The 12,333-nt window shown below is 36.8% G+C and overlaps 1 protein-coding gene across 2 annotated transcripts; it reads left to right on the forward strand.

The window, feature by feature from the left end:
* Nucleotides 1-1,267: 1,267 nt before the first annotated feature.
* Nucleotides 1,268-12,091, forward strand: LOC142541100 (ruBisCO large subunit-binding protein subunit beta, chloroplastic). Of its 2 annotated transcripts, XM_075647665.1 has the most exons (15): nucleotides 1,268-1,338; nucleotides 2,010-2,267; nucleotides 2,354-2,479; nucleotides 2,715-2,852; nucleotides 2,953-3,048; nucleotides 3,184-3,426; nucleotides 9,379-9,613; nucleotides 9,799-9,968; nucleotides 10,056-10,133; nucleotides 10,234-10,305; nucleotides 10,395-10,499; nucleotides 10,671-10,763; nucleotides 10,888-10,980; nucleotides 11,553-11,676; nucleotides 11,763-12,091. In XM_075647665.1, exons 2-15 carry the CDS (start codon nucleotides 2,025-2,027, stop codon nucleotides 11,774-11,776), a joined length of 1,830 nt encoding a protein of 609 aa, XP_075503780.1. In that variant the 5' UTR covers nucleotides 1,268-1,338; nucleotides 2,010-2,024; the 3' UTR covers nucleotides 11,777-12,091. The 2 variants fall into 2 exon arrangements, 1 of the variants encoding a protein (XP_075503780.1); XR_012819233.1 differs by lacking the exons at nucleotides 11,553-11,676; nucleotides 11,763-12,091 and having other exon boundaries at nucleotides 10,681-10,763.
* The last annotated feature ends 242 nt before the right edge of the window (nucleotides 12,092-12,333 follow it).

Below are 12,333 nucleotides of genomic sequence, written 5' to 3' on the forward strand. Positions count from 1 at the left end.
TTTTATAACATAGCTACAAGAAATTACACATGGTGGACAGTTGCGTGAAATCGGACCTCTAGATCTTTTATTCCATTGTTAATTGCTATAAATTGTTGTTGCGTTTAAATCCATTTTCAATTTAGTTATTCTTGCAAACAAATCTTTTAATTGATTATTCTAAATAAAGTCGAGACTATTTTAATCACAAGTACTAATATACATTTATATACACATTTCTCGTGGGATCGACACTTGTATTCAAAAATACATTTTACTATAACTTGACGTCGTGCGCTTGCGAGCAATCAAGAAAACACGCAACAAAGAACGGTAACACATGAGTTTTTATCTCCAAACATCTATAAAAATATTTGTCTCAATTCATTACACTTTTATTTTCAAGCCGTTTCTTGTTAATTGTCAAGTGCATTATATAGTTAATCACTATTCAAGCCAGAGCATTTCCGCACTTATTCATTTTTCATTGATCTACCAAAAATAGTCGTTCAAGAATATTTTTTTAACAAACCTAAAAATTGTTAAGCACAATTCAAAGTTTAGAAAATTTTAAAAGAGGTTTTTCAACTCCTTCTAATCTCTAATTCGATGTCAACATATATTATATTTACGCATCTATATAATTTATCAAAGTTAAACCCCTTTATTAGTCAACTTTGGTACAATTAATTTAAAATTTTACTAACTTTCATTTTAATTTTTGTCAAAAAACTGCCACCATATGGAAATGTATACTCTTTTTGTCCTAAATATTTAGATTTGTTTGTTTTCCACATGAATTAAGAAAATAAATGGAAAACAAATTTAATACAAACTTCTTATTTTATCCTTATTTAATTCATTCAGAAAAATGATTTGTTATTTTTCAAAGCTAATGCAACAAGAGTATATTATTAAAACCATGAAAAAATACAACTAAATATATAAGTTAGTCTATATATTTGAGATAACAAATATAATTAAGACGAAAGTAGTATCATACACATATAATATGGAGACTATACTATCACTCATCAAACCAAAGTGAGAAAAATTAATAATTAATAAATGAACATAACAAATCTATTTTACAAAATATGTCAATTCAATATATATTTAAAATGAAAAATAATTTTTTTACATAAAAAATAATATTTTTAATAAATCGAATCGAATTGAATATTTATTTGACATATGCATCTATGACTTGTTTTCAAGTAGCTTTTATGTTAATAAAATATTATATATATACGCACGTTTGCTTTGTATAAATAAAAATAAATATAAATATACACAGAAAACCCTCGTCTTATGCTTCTCATCCGAACCTAAAACCCTGCCGCTTTCATCCATCTTCCGGTGAGCCGCTTTATCATGTTAATCTTCAACATTTTCTTCATACATCAAAGCTACCTGCACTTTTTATGGATGCATTTTGATATATACCCTTTTATTTTCTGTTACATACACCATTATTATGTTCAGTTGATGCAAATGGCCAAATTCTGTCTTTCTTTGGATGAATGAGTTTTCATTTTGTTCAAACTTGTTCTTTTCATTCACAAGCCTCAGCGATTTTGAAAAAGCTGCTGTTGCGTTATTAACTCTGTGTTCTTTTTAAACTCTTTGAGCCCAGACATCAATTGCTCAAAACCCAGTAGGTTCTGCGGTTTACCTTTTAGTTATACACGAAAAGTTGAGTGAGCTAAAAAGTATTTTTATGACTTGGGTTTCTTTCTTTCTTTTTTCTAACACCAGAATTAATGGTATCTTCGGGTTCAAACTAAAGAGGCCTTGTAGTTTATACTCCACGAAGTGCTTTAAGTGAGCTTATTTTTGGTCGGAATTTCTGGAATAGAACACTATTTAGAATTTTGCGTTCTGGTCCTTTGCTAGTCTTCGTTCACTGAATATCTCTATACTCAGTCAAAAATTGTTCTTTGTAAAGTTGTTTCTCGTGCTTTATTTCCAAAGAGATCTAGTGATTTTGATATGCATGTTGATTCTAATTTATGTGCTTTACTCGTCAGGTTTTTGGAGTAAAAATGGCATCTTCTTTCGTGGGCATGTCTTCAGTTGGTTCCTTAGCTGCTCCTGGCGGCCAGATGATGGATGAAAAACTTGCAGTTTCATCAAATAAGTTGTCATCACTTGCTTCTATTTCTGCCAGCACACTTGGGAGGGGAAAGAGCATTGTCCTCTTTTGGAGAGAACGATCTCCTCAAATAACAGCAGCTGCAAAAGATTTGTATTTCAACAAGGATGGTTCAGCTATCAAGAAACTGCAGGTATGTGATCGAATATTTTGTGTTCTGTATTGAGTTGAAGATTTTTTTTCATGAAGTTGATTAATGTGCAATTCTATTGTTGTCAGACTGGTGTGAACAAACTTGCAGATCTAGTTGGTGTGACACTTGGTCCTAAAGGCAGAAATGTGGTTCTAGAGAGCAAGTATGGTGCTCCGAAAATTGTCAATGACGGCGTCACTGTAGCCAAAGAGGTAACTGAATCACAACTATTTTTATTTTCAGTTTCGCTGTAGTTGTTGGGGGGTTATAAGTACGAGGAGTTGCAGTTAATGATGTGCCCTGACGATATATGTGAAACTATTGGTGAATCTGTTTCAAAAGATCTTCAACTTATTTTAATATTATTATTTTTATGTTAAGGGAAAAATCTTTCAACTCTTGTCACATGAGGTTCAATTTATATAAAAGTTCTTTTTACCTGTTTAGGTTGAGTTGGAGGATCCAGTGGAAAACATTGGTGCAAAATTGGTGAGGCAAGCAGCTGCAAAGACTAATGACTTGGCTGGAGATGGGACAACTACATCTGTTGTTCTTGCACAAGGTCTTATCACTGAAGGTGTTAAGGTATGGTTGGTCATTATTTATGTTGCAAAGTCACCTAGATTTATTATGATTTTAATGATGAAACTTACTAATTTCTGCCAATAATTAAACCTGTTTGCAGGTGGTAGTAGCTGGTGCAAACCCAGTCCTCATCACTAGAGGAATTGAAAAGACAACCAAGGCTTTGGTGTCTGAGCTGAAATCTATGTCGAAAGAGGTATGCTTGTCTGTTTTCTTGTTTCTAGGTGAAACATGTTACTGAAAATTTCTTTTACTTGCAGTTTTATACAGTTGGTGGTAGCTTTATTTTTGAACATGAAGCTTAATTTACTAATAAAACAAATTATTACAGGTGGAAGATAGTGAATTGGCAGATGTAGCTGCAGTCAGTGCAGGGAACAACCCTGAAGTAGGGAATATGATAGCCGAGGCTTTAAGCAAAGTTGGTAGGAAGGGGGTCGTTACCCTTGAAGAAGGGAAAAGTGCGGAAAACAGTCTTTATGTTGTTGAAGGAATGCAGTTCGATCGTGGCTACATCTCCCCTTATTTTGTTACCGATACTGAGAAAATGGCGGTTGAATATGAGAATTGCAAGGTAAGGATTCAGATATCACTCTAAGGGAAAGGTTTTATTTGCAAGCTGTAAATCGATGAATGAATCAATGTTGTATTACTTCAATGGGGATATGCATCATTTTATAGGTACGAATTGTATCCTATAGATAAAGCGATATAGCAACTTATCCTACTAATTTACAAATACAAATTTAAATCACTTTATCTTATTATCTAAACTTATCTTATTCTACACTCCCTCTCAAGCGTGGCAGTAGATGTTGATGAGTCCAAGCTTGCTAACCAAGAATTCATGAGTTTGTTCTGATAGTCCTCTGGTAAGCAAGTCAACCAATTGATGTGAGGAAGGAACATGTTCGACACTGAGAATGCCCTCTTCTATCTTGTCCTTGATGAAATGACGATAAATTTCAACATGTTTTGTCCTTTCATGATGGAGAGGGTTGTGCACAATACTGATAGTTGACTTGTCAACACTTTCATAGAGTCTTCAACCTTGGGGTTCAACTCTCTCATGATTTTCCTTATCCAAATTAGTTCACAAACTCCATTTGCCACTGCTCTGTATTCTACCCCAGTACTGCTTCGTGCAACCACATTTTTTTTGCCTCGCCAAGTAACCAAATTTCCCCACACGACCGTAATACACTAATACCTAGATGTAGACTTCCTATCAGACATAGATCCAACCCAATTTGCATCTGTGAATGTGTATACTTGTCGATTATCATGTTTGGCAAATAATAAGCTTTTTCCTGGAGTTTTCTTCAAGTATGTCAAAATTTTGTATGCATCATCGAGGCGGCCTTGACATGATGAATGCATGTATTGGCTTACTAGGCTGACTGCAAATGCGATATTTGGGCGTGTGTGTGAGTGATAAATGTGTTTTCCCACAAGTTACCGATACTGTTCCTTGTTCACAATTTTGCCTTCAAGCATTTTCCCTTCGTTTCCTAGCTCGATGGGTGTATTGCTGGGTTTGCATCCTAGCATTCCTCTCTCATCCAAGATATCCAACGTGTATTTTCGTTGAGAAAGAAATATCATTTCCTTGCTTCTGGAAATTTCCATTCCCAAGAAATATTTCAGTGGTCCAATATCTTTAACCTCAAATTCTCTTGGCATCATCAATTTTATATTCTCCATTTCTCTATTGTCATCACCAGTAACAATAATGTCTATACATACACTATGAGAATCATGATTTTGTTCTCAAGAGTGTTTGATGAAGACATTATTATCTGCTTGTCTCTGAAAGTATCCACATGTTTTTAGTACCTTGGAAAATCTGCCAAACCACGCACGATGGGATTTTTTAGCCCATACAGAGACTCATGAAGCATGGATACAATTTGATTCTCCAATTGTTCTTCAAATCCTTGAGATTGATACATATACACTTCCTCTTTATGTTCACAATTTATAAAGACATTCTTTATATCAAGTTGATGTAATGGCCAATCAAGATTTGCTCCTAGTGATAGAAGAATTCGGATAGTGTTAGCTTTAGCAACATGAGCAAATGTTTAAGTCTAGTCAATGCCACGAGTTTGAGTAAAGCCCTTGGCTACAAAACGAGCCTTGTATCTGTCAATTGAACCATCAACCTTATATTTTACAATGAATATCCATTTGCTCCCACAATGTTTTTTCCTTGTGGTCAAGGTTGTAAATGACGGGAGGCGGTGGTGGGGTGGTCGGTGACCGCCTACCGCCTTGGCCGCCTAGGTTGAATTTTTTAAAGTAATTTTTTATTGATAATCATGCAATATAATCACAAATAGACATCATTTTTTAATGTAAAATGTGCAATTAAATAATGTTTAAGCACAAAGAAGCTTCATATAATATAATATCATCTAGATAATGTGCAATTAATAAAGATTCATCATCATATTAATGCTATTATGCTAACAAAGTAATATAATTACTTTTACCAAAAAACTAAGTTTAAATTTCAAAGTTTCAATCAATTATCCATCATTAGAACAAGTAATAAAATAAACATAACTATTCTTCCAAATCATCTACATATGCACAATCTACTACATCCATGATCCTCTCATCATCGGACTCAAAATCAACATCTTCTTCATTTTGCTTCTCCGATGCATCTAAATCTTTGTCAAGTTCTCTAATGGGGATGTTCCTTGCACTCCTCCTTGGATGTACCACTTCATCCGCTCCCGAGGCCTCCGCTACCATTCTCCAACTAAGTCCTGAACCCGACTTGACCTCATCTTCATCACCATCATCAACAAGCAAACCTTGAGCTTCACTGGTTTGAGAGGATAGAAGCAAACTCCATCCATTTCTCTTTTACTCTTCTTCTTCTTAAGATTGGCATTGAATTTGACATATACAATATCATTCAATCTTGATGTCTCAAGCCTATTCCTCTTCTTAGGCGGCGGCGGGCAGCGGGCGGCAGATTGTGTGTGGTGGGTGAGAGTTGAGAGTGAAAACCAAAAATAAAATGAAGAAAGTGAGGTGTGCTAGGGTTTTGATATTTAAAATTAGTTGACTTTGACTAAGTTTTTAAAATTGTTGACTAAGTTTCTAAAATTGTTGACTAGGTTTTTTAAATTGTTAACTACAACTTAAAAATCTTGACTGCCCGCCTCGCTCGCCTGTTCGCCGCCTCAACCCGCCTCCCCAACGCCGTATAGCTTGGGCCGCCTAAAACACCCGCCTCATGCATAGGCGGTGCGGTCGAGGGCCGCCACCGCCTAGGCACCGCCCCGACTGCCATTTAGAACACTGCTTGTGGTAGTTTCACCATACTCCATGTATTATTTTTATTGAGTTCCCGCATTTCCTCAAGAATTACTGTTTTCCATTCAGGGACAATAAGCGCATCTTGAACAGTTTTGGGGATCTGTATGCTAGAGTCTAGACAAACTCGTGGTGAATGCATAAAATGATGATGATAAATTTGAGTAAGAGACAAATTTTGAGATAGGATGTTGGGTACAAGTCCTTTTTTCTGACAGCTATAGGTATATTTAAATCGGGAGTAGTACCTGACTGAAGATCCACTTTCGGTTCTTCTTCTTGACTAGGTTAGGATTTGCATGGGTCTTTTTATCTTGAGGCTTCCGTCTTGCGTAGATTTTCAAGTCTCGCAGTGGTGTTGATTCTCTCCTTGCTATCAACTCTGAGGTATGTGGATCAACTGGCTTTTCAGTGGGAAAAATTAGATGTATAGGATCAGGTGTGGGAAGAGGTGGATTATTCAACAAGCTTCATTCACACTCTCCCTCTGAAGTGAAGTGGATGGGTAGAAATCAGTGTTTTCAAAGAGGCTAACATCCGTAAATAATTTTTTTTTTCCGGTTCTTGGGCAATATCACCGATAACCCTTCTAGGTAGGTGAGTACCCGAGAAAGATCATTTTAATGGCTCGTGGATCCAGTTTACTTCGGTTATGATTATGAACACGGACAAGGCTGTGCAAGCAAATGTTCTGATTGGGAGCTTGTGTGTTTGAGATAGATCTCAAAATTGATAGGTCGGCTTGGTAAGCGATTTATAAGGTATGCAGCTGTAAGGACAATGTCCTCCCAAAAAACTTGGCGACATTCATCGTGAAGATTAGGGCTCTGGAAACCTCTAAAAGATGACGCTATTTTCTTTTGGAAAACCCATTTTGTGCGGAGTGTTGACACATGTACTTTGATGAATGATCCCATGAGTCAAGAAATAGTCCCCTTGGATGGTATTGAAGTATTCTTTACAATTATCTGTGCGGAGAGTTGAATATTTGAATGGAATTGTGTTTGGATCATTTTGTGGAAAATCTTGAAGGTGGTACATAGATTTGTTGTTAAGAAGGTAAACCCAGATAACCCTTGTGTGATGATCAATGAAGGTCAGAAACCATTTTTTTTTTTTGTGTGTAGAGACTGTGGAGGGGCCAAAATATCACAATGCATCAGTGTAAATGGTGCGGTAGGTGTGATGGTTTTGGCAAGAATCGAAGAACGTCATGCTTAGCCAGAGGACAATATCACAATCAAATGAACCAAGATGTTTATTATTGAATAACGAAGGAAACAATTGTTTTAAATACACAAAACTGGGATGGCCCAATCGGTGATGCCATAACTTTATTTCCCTATACCTAGAAACAGAAGTAGACGCAATATGAGACACTGCAATAGGAAGACCTTCAGACGGCGCCTCCTGAAGATAATATAGACCATTGTGAATACTAGCACCGCCAATCATCCTCCCCAATAGTAGGTCCTGAAATTGACATGATACTGGCACAAATTTAGCAACACATTTATTATCATGTGTGAACCTATTGATAGAAATGAGGTTACAAGATAAGTAAGGCACCAGCGAAACAGAATGAAGGATAATATCTTTTGAAATATGAATGCGACCAAATCCAACCACGGGAGTCAAAGATCCATTTGCAATTTTTACAAGTGTGGGACTCAAAATAAGCAGTAAAGGTGCAAAATAGTTTGGGATTGGGTGTCATGTGATCCGAAGCACCTGAATCAACAATCCAAAATCCAACACAATTGGAAGAAAGGGCCAAAAAAACCATACCAGATTGGGTCAAAGAGCATGATCCGACAGGAGGGGTTGATGGAGGATTGAGAGACATCTGGCGGAGGAAGTGACAGTACTGTTCAGTCTGCTCAATCTGATCCTTGGTGAATGGTTTTGACGTGGCAGATTGACCAGGAACATCCTGGGTGGTATGAGGCTGAACCACATATGCATCGCCTTTCTTCCGGGGTTGCCAGTTTGCGGGTTTTCCATGAATCACCCAGCATTTATCTTTCGTATGGACTGAACGCTTACAGTGCTCACAAGTCACATCATGGGCGTTTGTACGTGCGCGGAGCAGTGGGGGACAGCTTGTGAGTGACAAGGGTGCTGGGATTATGTATCATCAGAAAACATCATCTTCCTTCGCATTTCCTCACGCCTAACCTAAGCAAATGCATCTTCAGGCAAGGGAAATGGATCACGAGCAGCCACTCGGCCTCTAACATCATCAAGATTGCGGTTGAGGCCAGCCAGAAAGTTGAAAACAAGTTCCTTTTCCAGGGACTGGCGGGCTTTGATACAGCAGGTGGAACACAATGATGAATCCTCAAGGAACAAGTCTAATTCCTGCCAAATATCCTATAGGTCAGAGAAGTATCGGGTGACAGAATTCTCCCCTTGCTTGATGTCCTTCACTTTTGTACGAAGCTCAAAGAATTGGGATGAGTTTCCAGGATCTGAATACATTTTTTTTGGTGCGTCGCATACCCTCCTTTGCAGTTTGAAACCACAAGTATCGCCAACTGATGTTGGGCTCAATTGAATTGAAGAGCCATGCAAGAACAATGGAGTTCTCGGCCATCCAAGTATTGTACGTAGGTTCAGACAGCTTTGTTGCAGGTAGGTCATCATTGAAATAACCAAGTTCTCCACGTGCACAGATCACGATCTTGATGGATTTTGCCCACTGAAGATGGTTCCGCCCATTTAATTTGTGGGTGGTTCCGTGATTATCTGCAGAGAAGAGAAATCCCCACCAAAAAGAGAGGCGATGCTGCCCATCGTATTGTCACCTGCTGTGTTGGTGGAAATCGCAGAGACAGTGGAATCTGTCGACGTAGTGCTGGAACGGAGCCGCCGAAGAAGAGGAAGTATAAGAAAGGGATGCGGAAATTTGAAATCTCGAGGATGGTGCGAGAATTAGAGATCCTGCTTAACTGATACCATGTAAATCAATGAATGAATCGATGTTGTATTACTTCAATGGGGATATACGTAATTTTATAGAATCGAATTTTTATAGGTACAAATCGTATCCTATAGATAGAGTTATAACAACTTATCTTACTAATTTACAAATACAAATTTAAATTTCTTTATTTTATCATCTAAACTTATCCTAATCTACACAAACACTAGTGATGTCTTTTATCTTTCTAACAAATGGATTTACTTGTAGTTATTGCTGGTTGATAAAAAAATAACCAACGCAAGGGATCTAATTAATGCCTTGGAAGATGCCATTAGAGGTGGATATCCTATTCTGATTATTGCTGAAGATATTGAACAAGAGGCTCTCGGAACTCTTGTTGTAAATAAGTTGAGAGGAGCACTGAAGGTTGCTGCTCTCAAAGCTCCTGGGTTTGGTGAACGGAAAAGTCAGTATCTCGATGATATTGCAATTTTGACCGGAGGTAATCATTTGTTTTTTGTGTCTTGTCCCTCTTCGTGGTCATTCCTGTGTTATAGTTGTGTTTCACGTTTTGTTCCTCATTTTCACCTCTATTTCTTGTTTCTGTATTTTTTTATCGTGGTGGTTGTGTTCATGTTACCTATTTGGTACTTGTTATCTCAATGAATTTGTCCCCTTTTAATACAGCAACGGTAGTTAGGGATGAGGTTGGGCTGACCTTAGACAAGGCTGACAAGGAAGTTTTGGGCCACGCTGCCAAGGTGGTGTTGACTAAGGACGCCACAACAATAGTTGGTGATGGGAGCACTCAGGAAGCCGTAAATAAGCGTGTTGCTCAGATAAAAAACCTTATTGAGGTCTGTCTCCGTTGCCTTTTACTGATTTATGGACTTGGTTCACTGGAAACTCTAGTCCCCCCCATTCATGTATTTGTTTTCTAGCAGGCAGCTGATCAAGACTATGAGAAAGAAAAACTCAATGAAAGAATTGCAAAGTTATCAGGAGGTGTCGCTGTAATTCAGGTAAACTTAATCTTTCATTAATTTTGTTAATTTCAGCATCTTACAAGGTGATTGTTATTGATGAATTCACTTTCATCACAACTCTGATTTCTATCTGAAGGTCGGAGCACAAACCGAAACAGAACTAAAAGAGAAGAAACTTAGAGTCGAAGATGCTCTTAATGCAACAAAGGTATGCTTTTGATTAAGCTATGTGGTTCAAGTCTAGTTCATGTTTCACTCGCTGGTATAGAGGTGACACAAAATACACCCGACATACAGGCAGCTGTTGAGGAAGGAATTGTTGTTGGAGGTGGATGTACTTTGTTGAGGCTGGCGTCCAAAGTTGACGCTATCAAGGAAACTTTTGAAAACGATGGGGAGAAGGTAAACTTTTTCATTATCTAAGCTACTTGCTGATGAATTTCGATTTGTGTGAAATTTAATATTATAGTGTTTTAGGTGATGTTTTAACATTTGAACTCAGAAATTTTTTACATTATTTTATAAAAAATTATTTAATGAATAATAACACAGTTTTTACCTCCTGAATTGCAGGTCGGAGCAGATATTGTCAAAAGAGCTTTAAGTTACCCGTTGAAGTTGATAGCCAAGAATGCTGGTGTGAACGGAAGTGTTGTTAGTGAGAAGGTTATGACTTATGACTTCTTGACCTGTGCCACACATTAATATGTTGGAACTTTTGAGTTCTGTATGTAGTTTAATGGATCATATTTAAAATGTAAATGACAATTGGATCCATTTCTCCATCCAGGTACTCTCAAGTGATAATCCTAAGTATGGGTACAATGCTGCTACTGGACAATATGAAGATTTAATGGCTGCTGGGATAATTGATCCAACTAAGGTGAGATTTTAAATTTAATTAATGTTCTGTCCATTTGATGTTGTCCATGCTAGTATAAAAATGCAAATGACAAGTGTGTCTTGTTTTTCTGCTTTTGCCTAAAATCACAACCTATTTACTTCAATAAGGTAAGCATATCAATATTTTACCCTTTTTTTTAAATGAGAACGGTATTGAGATGGGGAGTCGTAGTTTATTGTGCATAAATGCTCTCAAAAGGCATAGGATTGCGCTGATAGATGCATTAAAAGTTATAGCTTTTATTAATGGTGCAACAAGATTTTTTGTATAGTGTCTCAGATACAATGTTTCTAGCGTCGCACCAGCGTGGCCAATTATTGCTTTTTTGCTATCTGACTCCCAGTTATATTATAATTACTTGCAACTAATAGAACAACCTGATACTGAGCAGTGAATACTCGAGGACATATCCTCAATTCACAGTTTCTTACATGCACTCTGTTAGTCAGTCACATGCGTCTGATCCATTGTTAATTCAACTTATACTCGTATGGTCTGCACTTTCCATGCGTCCTTATTTTGATCTTTGAAATTTCCATTATTTTAATTAGGTCGTCAGATGTTGCTTGGAACATGCATCATCTGTGGCAAAGACATTTTTGATGTCAGATTGTGTAGTTGTCGAGATCAAGGAGCCTGGAACTGCTGTGGCTGGAAGCCCAATGGACAATTCAGGTGCATACTTCTTTTTCTCATGCAAGGTGCTTTTTTATCGTTTACAAAATGCATTCAAACTCTAAATATCATTCCTCCTTTCTCAGGATATGGTTACTGAACAAAGTGAACTTACCCCGGACAAAGTAAATGGTCAACATGTTATGTTTCCATGATCTTAGAGGCTGGAGAGTTCAATAGTTGGCGGATAGAGACCAGTTTAGGAAAATGGATTTAGTCCTATGCCTGAAAAACATAGGTGGTGTTGATTTATATTGAAGCAAGGTTAACTAGTGTTGGTTCGGCTTGGCTATGAGTTCAGTGTAATCTGAATGAATATGGCTCCAAATGCAATGTTAGAAATTTTGATTACATTGTACTGTTGTTGACAATTAATTAAATTGATGCAATTTTGTACGAGACATCTTCTATAATATTCCATTATCCTCCCAATATGGCAGTCATTCAAGAGATCTTTGATGTAAACTGGTGATTGAACTGATTTAATTTTAAAATAGACAGAAAAATCGTTATATTATATAAAATAATAATAAAATATAATAAATAATATATTTTAAATTTTAAATATATTAAATTTAAATGATAAAAAATATTATTAAGATAATATTTTTAATAATATTCAAAATCAAATAATTATATAATATATATACCACAAAA

Source organism: Primulina tabacum, chromosome 3 (genome assembly GCF_025594145.1).
Source record: "Primulina tabacum isolate GXHZ01 chromosome 3, ASM2559414v2, whole genome shotgun sequence".
Taxonomy (NCBI): Eukaryota; Viridiplantae; Streptophyta; class Magnoliopsida; order Lamiales; family Gesneriaceae; genus Primulina; species Primulina tabacum.

Coding starts and splice junctions, on each gene's coding strand:
- LOC142541100 (XM_075647665.1), top strand. CDS start 2,025: ATGGCATCTTCTTTCGTGGGCATGTCTTCAGTTGGTTCCTTAGCTGCT. Junction 3,049..3,183: donor TGAAATCTATGTCGAAAGAG/GTATGCTTGTCT, acceptor AAATTATTACAG/GTGGAAGATAGTGAATTGGC. Junction 10,306..10,394: donor ATGCTCTTAATGCAACAAAG/GTATGCTTTTGA, acceptor CCCGACATACAG/GCAGCTGTTGAGGAAGGAAT.